Source organism: Saccopteryx leptura, chromosome 3 (genome assembly GCF_036850995.1).
Source record: "Saccopteryx leptura isolate mSacLep1 chromosome 3, mSacLep1_pri_phased_curated, whole genome shotgun sequence".
Lineage (NCBI taxonomy): Eukaryota > Metazoa > Chordata > Mammalia > Chiroptera > Emballonuridae > Saccopteryx > Saccopteryx leptura.
Window position 1 is genome coordinate 314,041,545 of NC_089505.1, and position 25,081 is coordinate 314,066,625.

Genomic DNA, 25,081 nt, shown 5'->3' on the forward strand with positions numbered 1-25,081 from the left:
TCGGGGCTGAACGTGTAGTGAAACAGCGTGACCTGTCTTGCTTCTACAGTCCTCATTCCCAGTTTTGGACTGTCACTGGCAATGAGGTTGTTCGTCTAGACTTACAAATAATTGTGCTGGTAACTGGGTTCTGTGTGTTAAATGACAAATTTTTTACCAAAATACAACACAGTCATTTTAAAATAGTAATTGTTATACAGTGAAGTCTAAAATTTCTCATTCAAATCAATAGCTCGTAATAACGGAGCCTTAATTTCAGAATGCCTAAAAAATCTTAACTTTGAGTTTGGATATCAGAGAAAGAAACTTGACAAGGAAAACAAGGACAACTGAAGCGTTGCCCCCTCCCTCTGCCCGCCCTCCTCACGGCTGCGCACTTCTGAGCTACGGTCTGGGGGCGTCTCCATGCGTGGCCTACCTTGACTTTTTGCTGGACTTGGGTTTTGGCGTGGCGGTTTTTGCTTTCTTTTCCTTTGGCTCTTTGGGAATCTTAGGGGCTTTTGGGGTCTTGGGTTCCTTGGGCTCTTTTTTCTCCTTGGGTTCTTTCAGTTCCTTCGGATCTTTTTTTGCCTTCGGCCTTTTCTTTTTCTTTTTTTCTTCTTGAGACCCATCTAGTGAATTCCTATTCAGTTCTTGGTTATCAACCCCACCGGGGAAGTCGTCTTTACCAAAACTTTTACTGGGATCCTCTGCAACAATGTGGTTGTTTTTCTTTTTCTTCTTCTTCTGTGCGGGCTGCTGCTCTATGGACGGCAGGTAATCCTCACTCTTCACTAGCTGCGTGTTCGGCCCGCTAACCTGAGTCATATCCGGCACTGGTTTCTCTAGAAAGGGCTCCGACGGAGAACGCTGAGAAACACAAATAGGAATTGAAATTAGTATATCGTTGTTCTTCGTAGTGATGGAAAGGAACTGAAAGTTACAGGCTGATATTTCTAAAACTTACTCTATACTCAAGGTACCAAACACTTTACCATACTATACAGTTGTAAAATGTATCATTTTCTCTCATCCAAAAAAAAAATCCCCTATTTTTTAAACAAGAAAGCTTTTAAATAAAGAGTGAAAGGGGGCAACTTGGTAATACAGTAAAAAAAAATGTAGTTCAAGAAGAAAATAATTCTCATTAGGCTAAAGACTAACGTCCATTTCCTTAGCAGCCTGGATAGGAAATGATGAATGACAAAATAGTAGCAAAAGCAGTTACAGTATTCAAATATGTCACTATTATAAAATAGCCATCAATGATAAATAAGGTGGTTGGATTCTACCCTTGAGCTGTATTTTGTCACTTCCTGGTTAAGAAAGTATAATATAAATAAATATTTTATTTTAGCAGGTTTTTATAAAAGAATAAATTTAAGTATGCTGATAAATGCTAAGTTTTACTAAAATAATGACCAAATTTAAACTTAAATAATTATATATTACATTTATTTTAACTCTTACAAAGTCTTTACAACATTTTTTTCAAATGTTCCCATCTTAATTAACTTCTCATTTCTCCTATTCATAACATTTACACTTTTAACACAGTATATTTTTTATTGGTGTCCATTTCATACATGTTATCCTGAAACTTAAATTTGAAATGTCTTTGATATTAAACTTGTGATGTGAAGTTAGAAAAGATAAAACCTGACTAAATATACAAATTATTTTAATGTTTAAAATAAGTTTATTCATGTTTAATTTATTAACTTTATAAGGTTTAAGGGTTTATAACTGTCTTTGTTTTGTTTTAAGATTATATTGTGTAAGGCATTCAAATTACTCAAAAACTTAAATATTTTTAAATATAAAAAAAATGGTAGCAAAAGCTAAACCATTCAGAATGAATTATGTAGAATTCTTTCCGCAACGCAGGAATGGGAAGTCAAATTAAAGATACATAATTAAGCTACTTTTAAAAAGAACAAGTGTACTAAGTAAGCACTTCAAGTTCCAGGTCCTGTGGAAGTTTGAAATCAAAGTATGAACACATAAATCTTGCATAATACAGGTCATTTCTAATTTAAAAAACATCAAAATGTCAAATTAAAAGCATACACCCAAACTTAATAGCTTTGAATTGGCTAGATTCCTTGTGCTACTATGAAATGCAGATAGTGTTTTCCATAAATTGCTTTACATTTCCAAATTTTAGCGATGGGAAGAGAATCCAGATAGTCATTTCACTGTGTCTTGTAGGAGATGACAGTCATTAGGTGTTCACCCAGAGATGGTCAGAAATACTATAAAGAATACCAACAGTTTGACCGGTGGTGGTGCAGTGGACAGAGTATTGACCTGGAATGCTGAGATCCCAGGTTAGAAACCTCAACGTCTCCAGCTTGAGCACAGGGTCATTGGCTTGAGCAGGGGATCATTAACATGATCCCATGGTTGCTGGCTTGAGCCCAAAAGTTTCTGGCTTAAAGCCCAAGGTCACTGGCTCGGATGGAGCCCTCCAGTCACAGTGCATATGAGAAGCAATCAATGAACAACTAAAGTGCCACAACTATGAGTTGATGCTTCTCATCTCTCTCCCTTCCTGTCTGTGCCCCCCCACCAGAAAAAATAACAACAATGGGATAGGAAGCTCAGTGGTCAGTTGAGATCAGAGTCAGTGACTCAGCCTCGCAGTTCACAATGCAAACCAGGGCAGGGTCAGAGTGCTATCTCCACTGTCAATTATGACATTCCATGAACCTTGATATATATTCTAATGAGATATTTGAAAATGGTACACCTGCAAGTGTCCCTCAATATTTGCCTTCTTCACATATTCTCCAGACACTTAATAGTAACTGTAATATAGACAGCAACAACAATAAAAGCTGCTAGTGTTTACTGAACAATCTCACTATGTCCTGAACATGTTCTAAGTACGTCACACCCCTGACACCATGCAATCGCCACATTAGCCCTAGACCTAAGTATGCAGTCACTCTAAGATGCAGTAAGGATCACAGACATAACTGACAGAACTAAGAATGGTATCCAAGCTGATGGCCACAGAGCCCACACCCCTCACCACAGCCCCTCCAAAGGGAGAAGGCGAGAGAGCCCAGGTCCAGGTCTGCAGAGAACGAGAGTAACTCAGAAACTACGGCTTACCATCAGTAAGAACTATAAATTAGATTCCAATACAGCTAACTCTTATTGAGCATCTATTTTATGTACTAAGCTGGGTGCTTTCAGAGTAAGTTCAGCTGAATCTCAAGAAAAATGTGATCATTTCCCCCCATCTTTCAGAAAGGAAGGAAAGCTTGAACAGGTTACATGACCACCCAAGGCCACACAGCAGGGAACAGAACGAGATTTGAGACGAAGTTTCCTAAATCTACACGCTGTTCAATCTTCTGAAATCTTATACATAGGTGTCCTGGGAAAGGCTCCACAGGTTTCATTTGATTTCGAAAGTGTTTGGTGACCCAAAAACCTTTTTTAAAAACTCACTGCCTGAGAAGGAAGTAGTTACACTGTTTTCATTAAAACCTACCATGGTTACTAAAGAAACCTACATCCAATTCTTCATCAGCACAAGTGTAGGAGAAGCAGCCCAGAATGGTGAGGCAAGAGATACAGATTCTAATCCAAGCACTGCCATTAGCTGTTTTACCTGGGGGAATCACTGCACTCCACCTGGGGTTCATTCTCTTCAACTGCAAAATGAAGGATTTGGGTTAGATGATTTCCAAAGTCCTTTCCAAAATCCTATGGCATTAGGAGAATTTAAAATACAAAGTGCCCTTTCTTAATAACACTGGAGAGTCAGTGAACCTCAAAGAGTGAGGATCTATGAGAAGAGAGAGAAACAGGGCACAAGTCTGAGAAGAGCACATGGATGGTTCCCTACAGGGACCGCGCAGCTAACCAGACACTGAGGAAAGTTACCCCTGCCCTCTACCCGTCCCTCACAAACACTCCTAACCCTTTGAGTAGTGAGGTTTTTGTTAACCCTTTCAGTGAGGACGTCCATGAATGTTCGTACTACTCAAAAGGTTAGTAAGAGTCAACCGAGGCACTGTTCAAATTATCATTACCTGAGAATTATTGGGGATTATTGGGAATTATTTGAGTTAACTGCTTTTTTACATTTAAGCTAAAGTCAAATTAATTGTTACATATTATTTTCTAATGTAATTCAAAAGGAAAATGCTGTATTATTGTTATTATTTGTAAGGGACATAGAAATCAAATTTATTTGGGACGAGCTATTTTTCAGGAAATGGAAGAAAAAATCTTTCCTGGAAAGGGAAGGAAAGAGAAAAAAGAAATCTACCAGTAAACAATGCTTAAAGCTGAGAATGGCAAATTAATTCCAGGTATGTGCACCTGTCTTTAATCCGCATGGTACTGACTCTAGTAGCCAAGTGCCGGCTTCTAATAAGAGATGCCTGGTACACATTTACGAATTAGAAAAAGCATATAACACCAAATACAAAAGGGCTGAAGATTTATTTACACACTTTAGCATACAAATGATTTTAGTTGCTCCTTTCTGTAATAAATGAAGCCATAAATTAGTATCCCTTTAAAAACTTAATCTTTCATAAGGAGGAGAAAACATAAAGATTGAATACAAAAAACTACTAATCCTGTTTGAAATGCAGAATTATATTTTGGTACTATTTGAAATCAGGTGAAAAAGGTGCTCAGAAATATGATAGTGTTTACCAAACCTACATCTCCTTAAATCTTTTAGAGAAAAGCTGTTTTTGTAAACATTTAACAAAGAACAGATGGCCTGCCTTAATCATGTGGGGGAGAACCTGGAGCTCACAGTAATACCCTGACGAAGGCTCCCAAGCCGGCGTGTCCTGCTGCCCCCTCCCCGCACGGCAGTCTTCTCTAATGCTATTTAATTTTACAGCACATTTTCCCATCAATTCCCACTGCCTGACAGATAATCAATGCCATTAACATCTGATATTACCATATAGGGCATTCCTAAAACCGCTCATTTATTAGAGCAAATGTGGAGAATGTTAGATATCAAAGGTATTTTTAAATACACCCTATAAGACTTTCTGGTTGACACATTTTCTATCACACATTCATATGTCTGTTGGAGTGTTAGGGAATATAGGTATAGAAGGATTATGCCATGAACTCTTGGACCTAAAAGAGAATGACTGATATTTACAGTATAAATGAAAGTGATCCAAGCTGTGTGTTGTCAAAAAAAAAAAAAAATCATAAACTAAAGGTAATTGTTTGTATCCTTACTGCATTTTTCAGAACATATAAATTAGACAAATGCAGAAAATCTTACATGAAACAGCAGTATAAATAGGATGCAAATTTAACCAAAGGAGAGCTGAGCTGTGGTGGGGAAGCGAGGGCAATCCCTCTGTTACTCTTAAGCAAAGGGGGTCCAAAGTGCTCAGGAGCATAAAAAAGGAAGGAGAAACTTTTCATCTATCTCAAGCGTGCTTTTCCTCCAACTTCCATCAGTATTTTCTGATTTAATCTTATTTACTCATATTGTTCCTTCATTATATTCTTGAAGCCTCAAACCTGTTAGCGATGTCAAGTAATATGAGTGAGCAATATAATATTAACAGGGTGCAATGTTTCCCACATGTACAATCTCTACAAACTGACATTTTACGATACAGGACACACATGGACACTCTGCTTACTGAGTGATACAAAGAAGTCTAAAATCAAAATACTAATTTATGATTAAAAAAAAATATTACCAACTGGACAAGAGTAACATGGTCCTTTCGGGAGACACATTTCCCCGCAAACTAAATTAAGAGGAGGCATTGGGCCTCTTGGAGACTCCAAGATTATGACGGAGAAGTGGCCAACTGATTAAGACCCAAGGAACAACAAATACACGCTTAAAACACACTATGATTTAAATGATTTGTAAAATCAGAAATATTAAGTACTCATTTAAGATAAAAACTTACTTTTTTTAATGGCCTTGGAGACACATTTCTATTACTGACCTTCTTCACTCTTATTTTTCCAATACTTCCCAGGTTCTTGATCCCTCGACAAACTTTTAAAAAGAAATTCCATTCTGACCTGTGGTAGCACAGTAGATAAAGCGTCGACCTGGAATGCTGAGGTCGCCGGTTTGAAACCCCGGGCTTGCCTGGTCAAGGCACATATGTGAGTTGATACTTCCTGCTCCTCCCCCCTTCTCTCTTTCTCTCTCCTTTCTCTAAAATTGAATAAATAAATATTTAAAAAAAAGAAAAAGAAATTCCAGTATAAAGACTGAAGCTCAATCTTCAGCCAAAGGGTGAACAAGTGTTCAAAACCGCATTTAGCAAGGGCTCAGTAAGACCTATGGAGAGTCTAACGCCCTTGTCTTGTCATGACATTGATGAAAAGAAGATGCACTCAAAATTTGGTGTCCAATTCATTTACTCATTCAACAAATATTTGAGGATATAACAGTAATCAAGGCAGCCAGGAGCTGCCAGGGGGAGCAGAGCACCTGACCCAGGCAGCACTGAGGAGAGGCTCCCTGGGAAATGCCAGCAAGGTGCTGGCCCGGGGTCACTTCCTCCACGGACCCAGACTTCAGTAAATCATGCCTAAGATTGGGTTACTGAAGGCATAAAAATGCCATTACAAGCAAGCCTTTGAAACCTTCTTGGCGAAGGAACAGATCAAAATGAGCAAGTATTAGTTTAAATAGTCAACTAAAATAATTTTTAACTTTGATTCTTTGAATAACATAAGTGTGAAAACATTCTTAAGAATACATTCAAGGATTGTAAGATTTTCTGCTTGGCTAAATTTGGTATTAGAGTCAGGGTCTCAAGTTCAAACCTTTTATATTAGTTTTATTCAGCTCATTCTTAATAATTTCTAGGAAAAATTGTTGAATGAGTACATTTATGAACCAAATAAACAAATGAACAATATTGGGACTGTTTGTCATATAAATTAATTAAGAAGGTAAAATGTATAGAACAATATTTTTAAGCTTAGGACATTAAAAGCTGTTACATGGAAAGAAGACTTGGGTCACATCAGTTTAGAGACTTCTGGGCTGAGCAAAATCATACAGTGTTCTATACTACAAAACTTCCCAAGTCTATCCTACACTCCAAGGGGAGATGGCAGCGTTCTGAGGTATTTCACTGCAGCATCCCATTTTTCCAAGACTATCTTGAATAAAGTGTCCTAGTGTTCTTCAAAATATACTTTACTGATACAAGCTAAAGCTGGGCAAAGCCACCTGCTCCTGGGGTGATGGGTGGTTACGGTGTGTGTGTGTGTTTGTCTGTGTGTGTTATCAAATGTTTTACAAGACAGCATATGACTCTACAGACAAATGTAACGTTATATAAATTGCACTTAGCTTACTGAATTGGCAGTTTCTTTTATGTGCAATTTAGTCACTGGTAGGAATAAAATAGAAATATTAGAATAATCATATAAAGATGACATATAATTTCTGTTATATACACAGCCAAGATAATTACCAAGTTAAATAAAGTAAATGTTGAAATATTATAGTGTAATAAATTTATCTCTGCCTGTAACTCAGAATCATTAAATTCAGAATTAAAATTATTTTAAAATTATTGATGAAATATCTCATTTAAAAATCATCTGAAGGCATTTTTGAACCTCTGACTTTCGGCTTATGTTTTTAAGCTGTCCTTAGAATAGATCTGCCATTCGAACGAAATCGTCAACAGCTACACATGAACATGAGCTGCTTTTATGACATCTAAATTACAAACACATTTTGAATTATTAGAGTCCAAAGTAATGAATGAAGTGGTTACATTAAATTTAATATTAAAGCTTCACATCATATATAAAAAACTGACCATCTTCTAGGTTATTTAGGACTGAAACCCTACTGTAGCACTGTCACAGATAGCATTGTTAACGTGTGACACACTGTGCCGCGGTCCCTGAGAAAGCCCAAGTGGGCCTGCTCTCTGTGCTGACCAGGCTGTCATACCCGTGCTGTGGGACCCGCAAGACTGCCTCCAGCTTGGCCCCACTCAGGGCGACGGGGCCAAGGGTACAGGTGCAGCCGGTGTTCAGGAAGAGACAACACAGGAGCTGGGCTGTCCTGCAGCCATCCTGGGCCACCATACTGAATGTGCCCTGTGCTCTGCTAAGGATCTTACCTACCTCTTCTCCAAGCTCCCTATAATAATCTCACGAGGTTGGTGAGTGGTGATAGAATTGCTCTTTTATAAATGACACTTGAAGATGAACTGACCCAAAGTTATACAGCTAGAAAATGGCAAACCTGAATTCTAACCTGGATGTGGCTACAAAGCCAGTGGGAAGGTGACTGCGGGCCCACGGCTGTGGAGGGGGCAGCGGGTGGTCTCCAAGCCCTGTTCTTGCCACAGCACAAGCCTGGGGAGCCATGGGCTACCTTTCCCCAAAACCATAAAGGTCTTAGTTTTAAGACCCTAACACACTAATTAAATTTTAATTTAAAATAAATTTGAAATTTTTTGCCTTCAAAGGGTCAGGAGAGAATTCTAGTTTACTTTCAAACTAAAGCTGTAGAGAATCACTTTTTTCCCCAAAGATAAAAATGTGGTTAAGAACTGAAATGCATACTGTACTTTGCAGCTAACAGACATTATCCAGTTTGGATTTTAAAGTCACCCTGTTGATAGAAGATGAAGTCAGTTCAATCAGCCTGCTTTGAGCCAGGACCTGACCTGAGCGTTCCAGAACCAGAAAAAGGAAAAAGGTAACCCTCCATCTGCTCTCTCTGGAAAATTCCCCCAAAACCAACTTTAAAAAAGAAACAGCATATATATATAATCTCTAATCTACTATATTTCAAGGAATCTAAAAGAGTCAATTCTCCTCTCCAGTTTGGTAACAGATCATTCTACTTCTTAGGAAAAGCACCAGGTGAAGCAGCAGGCCTGCATGTAAGGACGTCACTGAAATACTGTGTTTACACGCACACATGCTCAGGGCATACAACTGAACCAATGTTACACCAAACATACTTTTGATGTATCTCCATTGCTTCATAAATGCTTGGAAAGGTTATCGTAATTGTTAATATAAGACTTGATTATGTTTTTACATGTGTTAGTTTTCCAAAAGGTGTATGCAGGTAAATAGACTGTGTTGCTAAACTTGAGAATCATTTCTTGAAGTACTTTTAATTAGGGGGGGAAAATGTAGAGGGGCCAATAGGCCTTACCACTACTTTGGGCAGGGGAGGGACAGAAACAACTACAAATTTGATACAATTCAAAGCCTACTGTAGTAGTAATGACGAGGGACTCTTCATTGTGTCCTGGGCCACAAGCAGAGGGTAGTCCCTGGTACAGAGCAGACCTGCTTAGAGACGACACCCATTCTCTTTCAACAGCACCCCCCCCCCCCGAATAGAGCGGGAAACATGGGCATCATGGTGTCTCTGATTTACAACAAGCAAACCAAGATATGCACCCATGAGAGGAGTCTGAGAACTCACTTATTCTTAAATCTTAGTGCCTTAACACAGTACGTCAACTGCTGCAAGTTTTACCAAACACTACCTTCTAGGAGTAAAAATCTTAAAAAATAATGAATATGCTCAGGGTCCTTAACAAAGTCAATTTTACTATCTCTCTCCTCCCTCTTTCTTCGTTCTTATCTTCACCTTCATGCACGTACTATACTTCCCCATGTATAAGATGCATTTTTCCCCAAAAGAATTTGGGGTCTAAAATCTGGGTGTGTCTTATACAGTGGTTGTAGAAGTGTGGCATTTCAAAGGCCATAGATGGAACTGAGGATGAGGCAATATATGAAAACAGTGACTTGTCATCAGACACAGATGAGGACAAGCTAATGGATGGGAGTTTTGACAGTGATGGGAGCTGTATGAATTTTATGATGAATAAAATGAGTTCAATAACTTTATGTAATACTTTTTTTTTTTCAAATTTCAAGCCCCAAAATTAAGGTGTGTCTTATACATGGGGAAATACAGAAGTTCCCTTAGTTGGCTCGACTCAATAAATATCAGTGAATGAGAATCTATAGGCCCAACTCACAGTTCACAGGTACTTGTCTTGCTAATTTCAAGTTAGCTCTTAGACCCATATTGTTCTTGAAGACATATATGGAGGCTTGAATTTGGCAACAACCATTTAGACCTGAAATTATCCGGCTTACTAGGAACCAGACTCAGCAAAACACAAGACAACATTTCTTCTGGGCTGGCCAAAACATTTTGCATAAGTAGAACCTATTCAATGACAGTCAAGACGAAGACCAAACTTAAACTAAATACTAAAAAGTTAAGTTCAATTCAAAAATTCTTTGCTGTAGACTTATAATGTATTTTACTATCACTGGTTACCCAATAGTATGTTTGATCTCTAAACTGGAAAGGTGAAAGGTATGGAGTTTGGCTCTGTTTGCAATTAGGTTTCTGCTACCCTATAAAGGTCAATATTAAAAGCAACTTACTATGCTATTGCTATGAATTGAAAAAGTCAAACTTCAAAGGACTTAAAGGAAGGTATGTCTTTATCTAACACTGAACAACCGCAGGGGTTTGTGTAGAAACAGGAACTATCTTTGAGGGTGGAAAAAGTCCATTTTTAGGAGCTTAATGATAAACCTAATTTACACACGCCAGGCAAGTTCTCCAGGATTCAGAGAGTGTGATTTTAACAAATTGAGTTAGCAATAAATGCTTAATGACTACTTTGGTCCTATAAAAACTCACCAATATCTTGTAGGAGGTAGAGTTCTAAGGTGGCCTCATGTTTTCCCCTCCTCCTGACTGCGGGGAACAGTTGGCTTGGCAACAGCACATGGCAAAGGTAAGAGAACTTCACAGATACAATAAGGTTCAAATCCACTGGTTTGAGTTGCTCAAAGGGGAGATTACCCTGGGCAGCAGACTGACTCCATCAGGGACGGTGTGTAAAGTGGGAGGGCCCTCCAGGAGGGTTGGAGACTCTCAGTTGCTGACTTGAAAGAAGCAAGTGAATACAGAGGAAGCCCACCACAGTGAGGAACTGCAAGTCGCCTTGAAGAGCAGAGGGCAAGGTGACAGCTAGCAAGAATTGAAGCCCCAGTCACACAGAAGCAGGAGACAAACTCTGTCAACAACCTGAATGGACTTGGAAGCAGACTCTTCCCCAGTCAGAACTCCAGATGAGAACGCAGTCCTGACAGACCTGACCATAACTGGTGAGACACTGGACGGAGGCCCCTGCTAAGCTGTGCTCAAACCCTGACTTGCAGAAACTGGGAGATAAGAAAGGGATATTGTTTTAGACCACGGAATTTGTTTTGCAACAATAAACAACTAACACCCGTCACCGTCCTCTGCAACTGTCATGTGAAATTTTTTCAGTCTTTTCTTACCACCCAGGAGCCCCCCTGTCCATGCTAGACGTGTGTCCTTCCACATAAAGACAGACCGCTCAGCAGCATCTCCCTGGACCTGTGCAGTAGTGCTGCTGCTGCTGGTAACAATGAGCAGTTTTGTGACAAGCCCTGTTTTAGGTTCACAACCAACTTCTGAAATTATCTGTTTTATAAATGGGAAAACTAAGGCACACAAAGAGGTTAGGAAATGTGCCCAAAGCCACCAACACCTAGTTCTGAGAAGAGTCAGGATGCAACCCAGGCAGCCTCTCTGCAGCACCCCCGTCTCCACCATCCCGCCCACGTGCCTGATCGCTGGAGCTCGTGCACGCCTGCTGAAGCCCTCCCGCAGGAGGGAGCTGTGATGGCAAAGAGAGCTGGTGCAGGGGAACCGCTGGACAGAGGTGGAACCCACCCAGACATGAAGGGGCCAAGTGCAATAAAGGGTGTGGCCACCGTGGGAAAGCTGCTGCCTGGCATTGTTAGTTAACTGCCACTCAAACCATCAGAAAGGGGGTTTTAAAAAGAAAATAACTTCACTTTCAAGAAAAAAACATAAGAAACTGCCCTATAAACAATATTAAAGGCTCCTGATACTTATTTTAAAAGAAAGTCTATTGCACATCAGAAACAGTCCATTTAACTCTTAAAGGGGATGGTGTCCCCATGACTCCTACCAGCTGGAATCACACACAAAACAGAAGATACCAAAGCAATTAAGCATTTTATAAACACTGCTGAAGGGTCAAAAAGAGGGAGGTTCATTCACTGACTAATAACACAGTAATAAACAAACAGCAATGTTATGCAACTGAGAAAATTATTATAATTGAATCTACACAGCTGGGCACAAATAGAAGCCTGCTTATATATATTAGCTCACAAATGCTTTGTGTAGTAGGTTTTAGCTTTAAAACTGTTTCAGATTTGAGTCCCCTTTACAGTCAGATTTTCTTCTCTTATCTAAATATATTATAATTCCACAATTACAACCATAGAACAGACAAAACTTAAGGAACTGCCCCACCAATTATTTGCTGTTGTATTTATACTATGTGGAGAAATGAATGTATTCCTAGGGGTTAAGAAGTTCAACTTTCTTGAAATCACTTTAGACCTCTACTGGAGACATTTTACCTTGTTACATGCAGCCATATGAACAATGAATGACTGTGCCTAGCAAGCATGCTTGAAGGGAAAAGCCCAGAACAAAGTGTTCTTGGAGTTTCCTTCACACCTTGGCATTTTCCCCTTTGAGAATATAGGCAGATAAATGCTGCTGATTACCATGCTTAAGTTTACACATATGTGTCATGTAGAGACAAAAAGTGATCCCTATATTTCCTTTGAATTGTTGAAGTCACAGCATTAGACTCAGAGAAATATTATTATTATTCTCTTGCCCTCAAGAATGAGTTTGGTAGAAGTCCACCCACCATCCTTCCATCACTTAAATGTGGTCAAAATGTAAACCAAAACAAAGTAAGTTTCTTTTTGGAAGATATTATAGCTAGATATTACTCTTATTCCTTCGTGAAAATTTTTCTTAATTGCCTTACTAAAATCTGAATAATTTTGTGATCTATGTCAAGTTCCCAGCTGCATAAAACCTAACTAACTTCAAACAAAATGGATGATTAGCTAACGATCAGGGCAGAGGTAAAAATGTATCTTCAACAGGCACACATTTTACATCAATGATATCTATTTTTATGAGATAAAAGTACTAAACCTTTAATGGTGGCAATTAAAACAGCCAAGAGTTTGAGTAGCTCAATGGCTGAGTCACAGACCTTTTACCTATAATGGGATCCATTATATCCCTGAACTCAGTTTGAGGGAGTGAGAGGAACAGATTTTTAAATATGGTTATAAAACAGCAGTACCCTCTGAACTAAACTATTTTAGTTTAAACTGCTGTGTGATTTACCTTGTGCCTTAATGTCAACAGCCATTCAGCACCTTCTTTATAGATCTTAGATACTTGTATCTATTTAAAAATATTTGAACAAATTGAAACTGCTACAAAGATGCTATTATGTAATCATTTATATTTGAGTAATTAATTTCTGTTTTAATTTATTTACATTAAACATGCATATATTGTAAAAATGTGTAACTGCAGATGACTTGACAAAATATCATCATTTGTGCCTAAAATAAATATTTATATTCCGATATTCTCTTTTAAAACACAATTTAGATGGGATTAATGTAATTTGCAATAAGATGGTATGTTTTATCAAAATTTATGTCTGGACATCAGCAAAGAAGTGGAGCTTTTTTCATAGTTTAACATCATCCAAAATATTAGGATAATAAGCTCTATAGTTGCAAAGTTCAATAATCAACTAACATCCAACACTAACCACTTCTCAAATTCAAGAATCTAAACATTCTCTTCAGCTTCTACTAGAGCACAATCAGAAATATAAATAGAAATTATCTCGGGAACAATCTGACAAGTTTTTGTACGTTACCACCATCATCCCCAAGGACAACTGGCAAACAGGAAACAACGCTCAGAACAGATTTACCTTCGACCAGAAGGACCAAAGGAACAGGGATAGGGACAGGCACACAGCTGCCGTGGCCCAGAGGGCTCAGGGCTATGTGAGTGCAGCCTCCACCAGCATTAGGTAGAGAGCACCAGGTGCTTACCTGGGTGCGTTCCTCTAGGTGCCGGTGGATTTTTTCAGGTAAGTTCTCAAAAGGAGATAATAGGACAGACTAGAGGAGTAACTGTTAGGGTCCGTTTCTGACCATTTATTTACTCTATGGATACTTTAAAAATCAGGTGGGAAAACAAGCATCTGAAGATTCCCTAACTTCCTCATCTGTGAGATCAAGTTGGGTAAACTGATTGACAATTCCCTCCTAACCCTAAGACTTGGTCTCTACTGCTAAAATCTGGCTGCAGTACGGCTCAAATGATAACTACCCTGCATGCTCCGAAAGAAATGAGTGTTTGTAAGGTGAAGTAGAGAAGTGAACATAACTTCAGAGGGAAATATTAAGGAAGTTTCTCAGATAAACATAAAAAAATAAATAAATAAAATTGATCAAAAAATCCATAGTAGAAACCTCAAACTAAGTAAGAAATACCAGAATTGGTACAACAAAATCTTAAAATACACAATTTACTTTCCCCATAAAAAAGGAAAAATTTCAGAACAGTATTCCAATAATACATAATCTCATTTCATATACCTAACAAATGTCCATATATCATATCTGGGAACCTCTGAAGTCACAGATCCATACCAAATCAACTACAGAGAAGAGACAGGGACAGGGCAAGAATTAGAGATTTTTTTTTTAAAGGCCTCCCCCCCCCCCCCCCCCCCCCATGAGAAATCACACACAAGAGCCACTGCACAGGGATAGTCTCAGCCAAGCCAGGGAAGGTCTGCTGAGACTTTCAGAGACAGACAGTGCTGAATTCAGGGACACAGGGACAGGGAGTTTTCAGGGACCCGAATTCCTCAGTGCACAGCTGAGAATGTGGCCAGCAGTGGCAATCACCAGAGTGCCGTGAGCTTCGAAAGCCAGAAGCACCAGCCGAGGTGCACCCTACACTGGCTTCAAATCACCCCCAACACATGACACCCTTGCAGCAACGCTCTTGAAAATAGTCATCTAAAAGAAGTCTACCCCATGAAATGATTTAAATAACCATACACTCCACATTTATCTACCAATCTACTTTCTGATGTGCTTCCTGCTTTTCCGCAGTTCTCTTCTCTTACAGGGTGTATCTTTCCACCCTCACTCTTTTTCAAATACTTATGGAGGCTTTCTGGACCCCACATCTTCCTCCAGCTCTCGCCACCTTTCTTTTGCTCCCTTTAGAGAGGAATCCTCAAGAGTGACAGTATTTGCTGTCCTCCTCCTTCCACTCGCTCTTGAATTTGTTCTAACCACACTAATATTCTGTAGAAACCGCTCTCTGATGACAGTGACCTCCGATGGCTGCTCTCTCCCTCCCACTGACCCTGGCCTGCCAGCAGGATCAGGCCTAGCTGTTCACCCCCAGCTTCTTCACAGTACTTCCAGGACAGCCCTCTCACCTGCTACCTGTAGGCTCTTTTGTTACTGGTTCCTCATCACTTCTCCCTGTCACTTCTGAGATGCTTCGAGCCTTCATGTTTGGCTCTCAGCTCTGCCTATGCTTCCTTCCTCATCAGATGCCATTGCCCTAAATACTACCTATAGGCTGCGATTCCCAAAGCTCTGTATTGAGGCCAGATCACCTCCTTGAGCTCTGTACTTCTCTATCCAACTGTCTATTTAATATATCCACTGGCAAGGGCCAATAGGCATCTCAAACATAATGCTTTCTAAAACATTCCTGATTTCTCCACCAAAATCCATCTTCGTAAACTGTTACTACACCAGCAGCAGCAGTCAAATACATGGACGGAGTCATCCCTGACTCTTCTTAGTCTCATGTACCATCTTCAGTCCAATCTGTAAATTCTACTGGCTCCACCTTCTACACAGACAGGAAACGTCCTCAATGACCTCTCCCACCACTGTCCTGTCCAGGCACCAGAACACCTTGCCTGGGCCACTGCAAGAGCCCCTATAACTGACTCTAATTTTTAGCCTTGTCCTCCACCCAATTTGCTATACAATCTGAATAATGCTTTAAAGAAGCAAATCTGATCATGCCACATCACATCTATTTAAAACTTCCCTTATCTTCTCACTTTAGTCACAATAAAATCTAAAGTCCTGCCCATGGCTTACAAGGCCTTAAATGATATGGACTCCTGCAACCTCCCTAATCTCATCTCCTATGACTCTCACCCCTTGCTTTCTTCTACTCCAACAACACTGTTCCTTGCTTACAGTCCAACAAAGGGCAAGGGCCTTTCTACCTCAGTGCCTTTGCACAGGCTTCCTCTGTTAACAGAGCTCCAACCCAAACATCCCCAGGGCTCCCTCCTTGCTTTCTGCAGGTGGTTTTAGGCAACAGTAGATTAAAGAAAATGTAACAACATGTTAACAATGGGTGATTTTATGTGAAGGATAAGCATGTGCTCATTGCAATTGTTATTCCTTCGACCTTTCTGTAAATTGAAAATTTTTTCAAAAATCAAAGTTGGAGGAGGAAATCCTTGCTACAACCACAACATTATTCTTCTTTGTATCTGCGGCTGACTACTCCTCCCTCATTCACCCTTTCCTAACTCCCTTCCTCTGTTTTTCCTACATTCTGGTGTTGCTCTGGATTCCACTGTCCACAGGACGTAGTCCGGAAGACCCACATGCTCCTCCGCAGCTGAGACTGGGTGTTTGCCCCAGCACCTTCAGCTCACCAGGCCAAAAATCAAAATCACGCTCCTCTAGCAACAGCCCAGCTTTCCCACTTCGGTCAATGTCACTGTGATGCTCAGTCAGCCAACCTTGTTTCTTCTTCATCCTCTCTGGCCAGTCAACTGGCGGCTAAGACCTGCCTCCCCATCCACTTCTCTAGTCCCAGCCTGCACCCACAGGCTCCTCTGCGAGTCCTACTCCTGTTGCACTGACCAGGTTCCAGGTTCAATGTATGGTAGTCCCCCTTTGTCCACGGCTGCACTTTCCATGGTTTCCATCACCCGAAAGTTTTAAATGGAAAATTCCAGAAATAAACAATTCTAAGTCTTAAACTGCATGTGGTTCTGAGTGGTGTGATGAAATGTCACTCCATCTTGCCCCGTCCTGCCCGAGATGTGAGTCACCCGTCTGTCAGGTCTCCATGCCGTGCACGTTCCCGCTGGACCGTCACTCGGCAGCCATCTCAGGGAGCAGGTTCGCGGTGCAGCATCGCAGGGCTCGTCCTCCAGCGATCCCTACTACACTTAATACATTCACATAGCTTTTATTACAGTATATTGCTATAACTGTTCTATTTTATTAGTTTATTACTGTTCATCTCTTACTGGACCCAATGTATAAACTAAACTTTATCATAGGTATGTATGTAAAGAGAAAAATGTAGTTTATATACAGGGTTTGAGACTATCCACATTTTCAGCCATCTACTGGGGGTCTTGAACAAATCCCGGTGGATAAGGAAGGACTACTGTACTTTCTGTATCATAACAAAGAGATCATTCTAAAACACAAATCACCTATGCTTTTCTCTTTGTACAATTTGTCAACGATTCTCCATCAACCACATTTAAAACTGAGACTCTTGTGAGGCTGGTCAGGGTCTGCCCTATGGCCCTTCCAGCCCACGTCCTGCCTCTCTCCCCCACACATGCTGGCTCCCTCTGGTAACAGCTGCAGTCACATAAATGCATTGTCTTCCCAACTTAGTGCTGGTGGACACGTCACTTCTCCTGCCTAGAATGTCACTGCTACTCTCTCCTCCCAGATAAATTCTACTTAATCTTCAAATCTCAGTTGAAACAACCTCTTCCTGAGGCCTTCCCTGAGCTGTGTAGGTGGAGATGGTGACATTTATCACACTGCTTGACGACAGGTCTCTCCAGCCCTCTGAACTCTGAGCCCCTGAAGGACAGCGGCATGTTATGCTGCTGACCTTATACATACAGGAGTATATATGCACAGGAGAGTATGTGTGATATATACCACAGACTGAGTATTTACTGACTGAGTATCAAGATTTCCCCAACCCCCCTCAAATACTAACACAGCTATCATGTGCCTGCCCCCTGTTCTGCCCACAGGTGTTCTCCGGACTCTCCTGCTGCCCCGTCCGTCTACACCTGCAGCCGCTGCACCTCCAAGGTGTCCCACAGAGTGCCGGAAACTACTGCGGAGCTAACAAATCCTCATGCAAATGACACTTTACTGACCGGCCCAAGGCAGTGCTGAGACATTGGCCATCCTCTGAAAAGACCATGATCTTTGTTGTGCCTGCACCAATGTCTCCATCATTCCACTTCCCCTGATTTCAAGTGCCACCTTGGCCCTGCAAATAAGTGTGTATCTACCCCCATGCACATTTTCATTTGTCTCTCAACTGCAGTTACATCACTGCCAAACTTGGAATTTTTTAAGGGGAAAATAGATTGTTTTTATACCCCCACAACCTCACATAGTGACTGGAACATTGTAAATGCTCAACAATGTTGCCTGATGAAAAGACAGATGGGTGCACGGATGGATAAGGTTCTCACCTCAAATTAGAATATCCTAAATAGAATCAACAGGCCAGCACTGTTCCCTCTCCACTATGAAGTACCTGTGGTCACCCCCGTCGTTCCCAGAGAGGCTGCCCAACAAATAACGCACTCCCTGGAGAGAGGCCTAGGAAAAGTTCTCAGAATCTGACTGCCAAAAATAAAAAGGTACCAACATTTTCCAGTAATTGCTGAACTACATTGATCAAGTATTTTTTAATCAAAATGGCTTATAATTTTATCTATGGAAATGTTTAAATTAACTTTAAAATTCTAATGTTTTGAACTGGGAAATATTTCAGATGGAAATGAAGGCATATTTGCAAACACTGACACGTGTGCTTCTCCTCGGGCTCTGACCACACTCCACTGAAGCCCAAGGACAGGCCCTGAGCTAGGACAGGGCAGGAGGCAGAGAGGTGTGCGTGGGCAGTGGGTGGGAGGAGAATGGAGAGTCCAGGGGGTCTGTGCTCTGTTTAAAGGGCTTCATTCCTACTTTCTAGGCCCCAAGATCATAAAGCCTGAGACTAAACTGTGTCCATGAAACCCAATATTGGTCTGAACCTCAAACTCCAATCTTTATTCATCTTTTTACCTCCTCCCCTGTTTCTGAAAACAAAACAATCTTGAGGGTTTTTTCCTGAATTCTTCTACATAACTCTGAGACCAACCACCCTGACCTAGTGCCTAAGCAAGAACTGTGGTGATCCAACTCCTCCTCGACCTCTCCACGCACACAGACACCGGCTTCGCCCAGCCCTCCTGGCTGTCTCATCCCGAAGCCCTTGCCTGCAAGGCAGCAGCCACTAGGCACGTGGCTCCTGAGCACTTGAACCGTGCAGGCCTGAACTGAGAAGTGCTAGAAGCGCACAATCGCACCAGACTTCAAGGACTTAGGACAGCAAAAAAGAATGGAAACTATCCTATTATATTTTTATACTAAATATTGTTTGTTGGAAAAATATTCAAAAACTTCATGCTGAAACAATGTTTTGAATATTACACTAACTATACTATAATCTATTTCAAGGTGAAAGGGATTAAGCAAAAAAAAACAGGTAACAAATCAAAGAAACAAAAACAGACACAGATAACAGTACGGTGATCACCAGAGGGGAGGCGGGAGGCAGACAGGGGTGAAGGGAGGATAGATGGTGACAGGAAGAGATCTGACTTGGGGTGGTGAACACACAACACAATATACAGGTGATGCATTATAGAACTGTACACCTGAAATCTATAATTTTTTACCAATGTCACTCTAATATTCAATTAAAAACCTATTTCTCATTGTTTCTTTTTGTTTGTTTAATGCAGGGGTTCCGGATATTTTTGGCTGAGAGAGCCATGAACACCACATATTTTAAAATGTAATTCCATGAGAGCCATACAACGATCCGTGTACGTTATGCATTATCCAATAAAAATTTGGTGTTGTCCTGGAGGACAGCTGTGATTGGCTCCAGCTACCCGCAACCATGAACATGAGCGGTAGGAAATGAATGGATTGTAATACATGAGAATGTTTTATATTTTTAACGTTATTATTTTCTTATTAAAGATTTGTCTGTGAGCCAGATGCAGCCATCAAAAGAGCCACATCTGGCTCACGAGCCATAGGTTCCTGACCCCTGGTTTAATGTGACTGGACAATTTTACAGGACACGTGGCTGACATCCTGTTCCCAACAGACAGTGCTGCTCAAGACACCTTCAGTTTCTATGCTGGTCTCAGCCCTGCAGTCTCATCTTCTCTGCCCATCCCCCACCCAGAGTCCTCCAGGTAGCTGCACCATGACCCTCAGTCCTGGATGGCTTCTACTTGTCAGATACAACTCAGCCCAGAAGGCACCTCCAGTAGGATGTCTCTGAATCTAATTCTCCCCATAACCCCACCACCACCACCACCAGTCACCTCTTCGCTCCTACACCTCTGTTGTAGCATGTCTCATATTGGACAAGCACCTATAAAACTAGGCCCTGGCCGGTTGGCTCAGTGGTAGAGCGTCAGCCTGGCGTGCGGAAGTCTCGGGTTCGATTCCCAGCCAGGGCACACAGGAGAAGCGCCCATCTGCTTCTCCACCTCCCCCTCTCCTTCCTCTCTGTCTCTCTCTTCCCCTCCCGCAGCTGAGGCTCCATTGGAGCAAAGATGGCCCGGGCGCTGGGGATGGCCCCATGGCCTTTGCTTCAGGCGCTAGAGTGGCTCTGGTCGCAACAGAGCGACGCCCCGGATGGGCAGAGCATCGCCCCCTGGTGGGCATGCCGGGTGGATCCCGGTCGGGCGCATGCGGGAGTCTGTCTGACTGCCTCCCCGTTTCCAGCTTTGGAAAGATACAAAAAAAAAACAAACAAAAAAAAAACTATGTGCCGTGCACAGAAGATATGACAAGAGAAGATGACGGACAGGAACCCTGACCTTAATCGACTTAGAATGTAGCAGAGCAACAATATTTTAGCAAAAATGTAGTCACAGTAGTAGTAATAACATAACATGACATTAACACAATAGCAATTTATAGACAGTATACTATGTACTATGCACAATTATAAGCACACTACATGTATTATCTCACTTAATCTTCCTAACAACATTGTTAAATAGGTACTAATGATTCTCATATTAGAAGTGAGAAAACTAAGATCCAGAGAAGCTATGCAATTCATCCAGGGTCATATAGCTCGTAAGTGACCAAACCAGGAGTCCAAGACCACACTCCTAAACACTGTGTCGTGCTGACTTCCAAGATGAGCCTTCGCAGTGTGGAGAGAGCACAGCCTGTGGAGCGGGCGCAGAAGAGCCTAGACCCCGCAACGGGCGAGGTCAGAAAAGGTGCTGAAAGGACATCATTCCTGAACGCCAGGTGAATGTTCTCCACCAAAGCTCTGGGGTGGAAAGGACTAGAACTACTTACTATGCCTGGGGAGGAGAAAGAGAGGGCTGTCCTAGAGGGAGATAGCACATTGTTCACTGTGGTTTAAGGAGGAACTTTTAAGAGAACCTGCAGAGTCCATGAACATAGAGGCAGGCCAAGACCAGAGTTCTGATAAAGGACTAAGCAAACCCAGGGACACGGGGCCCCTGCCTTGCACCTGGAAGGAAGAAGAAGAGACTACCATAGCCCGCGCCCCCATCCAGACAGGCCCAGCCAGGACGCCCACACCTCTCCCCCAGGGAAACCCAGGCGTCCCCAGTCCGCTAGAAGGAATTCCACTGGCACTGGCCAAGGGCTTCAGAAGATTTTACTAACTTTATCCACCTGAGACATACATCTAGACTTCAAGAAAATTTCTGATTGTAAGGCTGTGAAGTAGAAATGTTACAAAACCGCCAGCCTAAGCATTTCCCCAAAAGTAAGTGGCAAGTAGAACAATGGGGATTCAAAAAAATCAAAAAGCACATCAGAATCTTTGCTTAAAGGCTTGAGGCAGGAGGATACTAAATAATTAAACTATCAAGCACACATGATATATTTTAAGTGCAAAATTTACAATCATTATAAAGGTAAAATGTGAGATTTAAAAGAAATGTTTATCTTGCTAATTCAGTCACCACCACAGACGCCCCTCACACACACAGGGGCACACACAGGTTCACTCTTCCTTACTCTTTGTGGCAGCAGACAGTAGGAAAGTTAGGACAAGCGATACAAAGAAACTGCCAGGACCCTCCACTCATGACCCTCATGGGAATCTGATCTCTTGTCTTGACCAAAAAATTTCTACTCAAGTGTGGTATCTTGGAAGTACAATAATTTTGATTTCAAGTGGATATTTTCCCATAAATATCTCTGCAAGCTTTAAGACTGTTTTTTGTTTGTTTTTTACATGTGTGACAATGGTGTCAGCTGGAGGAAGGAGAGTAGAGACCGAAAATCAAGGCATCTTGGTACTAATACTGGTCTCGCCATCATGTGGTTAACAGTTAGTTAACCCTAACTGTTTTCTTATTAGCTTCATCCAATTTTCACATATTTATCATGCCAGGCATTGCACTACAATTTTACATACATTCTCTCCTAAGATTACAGCAAGGCTAGGACGTTTACAGGGGGTTTTCTTATTCCTCTTTGTAGACTGATACATGGTAGATGTCTAACTGCTTTTAAAATATCTCTTGGTGATCTGCTATCTCAAGTTCAGAAATCTGCTAAAATTTGACACTTGAAAAAAATTACTTTGTTACAATGTGGAAAAGCATATAAGAATATGAAAGAGGTTAATCTTTAAAATTCAAACTGCTAAGATTCAGTTCTCATCTTATTGGGCCTCACAGTAGTAGCATCTGACACACCTGATTACTCACTCCTCACAACCCTTTCCTCACTTAGGTTCCAGGACGTGCACCCGGGTCGTGTTTTTCTACCTTCCTGACTAGTCTTCCCATTAAGCCTTCCTGGATCCTCTCGTTTAGAGTAGTATTAAATGATGGGCTACACAGGGCCCTATCCCCACACTTCTCTTCTACGTATCTACGATAATGACCTCATCATGCCTATCACAGAATATACTATCTACATCAGGGGTCCCCAAACTTTTTACACAGGGGGCCAGTTCACTGTCCCTCAGACCACTGGAGGGCCGGACTATAAAAAAACTATGAACAAATCCCTATGCACACTGCACATATTTTATTTTAAAGTAAAAAAACAAAACGGGAACAAATACAATATTTAAAATAAAGAACAAGTAAATTTAAATCAACAAACTGACCAGTATTTCAATGGGAACTATGCTTCTCTCACTGACCACCAATGAAAGAGGTGCCCCTTCCGGAAGTGCAGTGGGGGCCAGATAAATGGCCTCAGGGGGCCGCATGCAGCCCACGGGCCGTAGTTTGGGGACCCCTGATCTACATAATGATAATTTTTAAATTCAGACCTCCAGCCCAACTCCTTCCCTAAATTCCTGTGTCCAACAGCCTATCTGAAATCTGCACGAGTCTAGTGAAAGCACCTTCAAATTAACATGTCTGAACCAAACCAGTTTTCTGCCCTGACCTGCTTCTCCCAGTGCTCCAGACCTTCCTGCTGTTCACTGGCGTCTCCCATCCTCTCAAACCCCATCTGCAATCCATCAGCAAATCCTGTCACTGCTACCTTCAACTACGTTTCCTCTTCCTACTACCACCATCCTATCCTGGTCAAAGCCACCAGCCTGTCTTGCTGATCAACTGTCCCCTTGTACTACCATGTTTGCCATCCTCCCTGTTCCTCATCGAGAAGAACAAAGTGAGCTATGAAAATACACAAAAGACCACGTCACTCTCATGCTCAAAATGTCTTCAACAGCTTTCCATCACACTCAAAGCAAAATCCAGAGTGCTAACGAAAGTTCACAATACCCTACTTGATCTCACCCCCAAGTTATTCCTCTTACCAAAGCTCCCACCACTCTCCCCCCTCACTCACTATACTCTAGTGCACTGACCTTTCTGCTGCCTCTCAAACATACTCTCGACTCAGGGTCTTTGCACAGACTATACACTCTTCCCCAGATATTTGCATGATACACACCCTTTACTTTATTCAGGTTTTATGCTCAGTGTCACCTCCCAAGGAGGCATTCCTTAACCAAGTTATCCAAAATATCACTCTCTACACTTCACTATCCCTTTATTCAGTTTTACTTTTTTTCATAACTCATTGCTTAATATCACACACACACAAACACACACAACTTTGCTTGATTAATGGGTTGGTTGCCTCTCTCACTAGAAATTTAGCTCCAGAATTATACCTATGCTTGTTTACTAAATATTTGTTGAGTGTTTTTTAATTAGTAAAAACACACTGCTCACAAAAATTAGGGGATCAGGGAACATGCAGATACTCCAGTACTCTCAGCCTTTTGTATTGTGCATTTTCACCAATGAAATAAAAGTTGGTTTTGCATCTCATTTGCATAATCAACTTTCTTTGATTTGTCCTTTGCTTTTCTGATGTTCTTATTTAATAAAAAAAATCAAATGCTTTTTTTTTTTATCGCTTCATATTCATTTTGAAATATTCTCTAATTTTTGTGAGCAGTATAAATTGATGAAAGAAATATCTACCAGAGCAACATACCCCAAAGAATACTAAAGAGGTACCAAAGTGAGTTTTGGAAACACCAAAAGTCACATGCACTCAAGAAAAATAAGTTAAAAGTTGCACAATAATCAATTTTATCAAACCCAAACCTGACAAAAAAGAAAGTAAGTATTGGCAGAAAGGGTACAGTCTGCTCAGGGCCCAAAAAAACATTAATTTCGTCATTTAGCCAACAGGATCCAGCGGAGACAAGGAATCAGGAAATTCTCCACCGAAAAGAGCTCTGCTCTGTGGCAGAGACCTCGTGGAAGCCCGGTTGAAACTCCTAGATAAAATAACCCTTGCGACAGTCACTGCCCTCTGTTCCTACTGTATTAGCCCTAATGAGGCCTGGTTATGAATTTGGGCCCCCTGGACCTCGACATCAAAAAGAGGCCTGCACAGTCACTCAACACCTGATGAAGGAATGAATAAATGACGGAACCAACAGCCCCACTCGGATCCAGCCTTTCTCTGAGGCTGAGGCCCACCTGGGCAACCGCCCTCCTTTCTCAACAGCCCTCTGTCTTCACAGCTGGCTCAAACA

At 41.3% G+C, this 25,081-nt stretch overlaps 1 protein-coding gene across 6 annotated transcripts in view; it reads right to left on the minus strand.

Moving 5' to 3' along the window:
- Positions 1 to 25,081, minus strand: part of CHD7 (chromodomain helicase DNA binding protein 7) — a 204,129-nt gene that overhangs the window by 85,769 nt on the left and 93,279 nt on the right. For 5 of the 6 annotated variants that reach the window (XM_066378998.1, XM_066378993.1, XM_066378992.1 and 2 more), the window contains one exon: positions 419 to 849. In XM_066378998.1, the coding sequence (XP_066235095.1) occupies positions 419 to 807 (389 nt within the window). In that variant the 5' untranslated portion in view covers positions 808 to 849. Of the gene's footprint in view, positions 1 to 418; positions 850 to 3,604; positions 3,642 to 25,081 lie in introns of those variants that run through there. The other variant, XM_066378997.1, reaches the window with a different exon arrangement.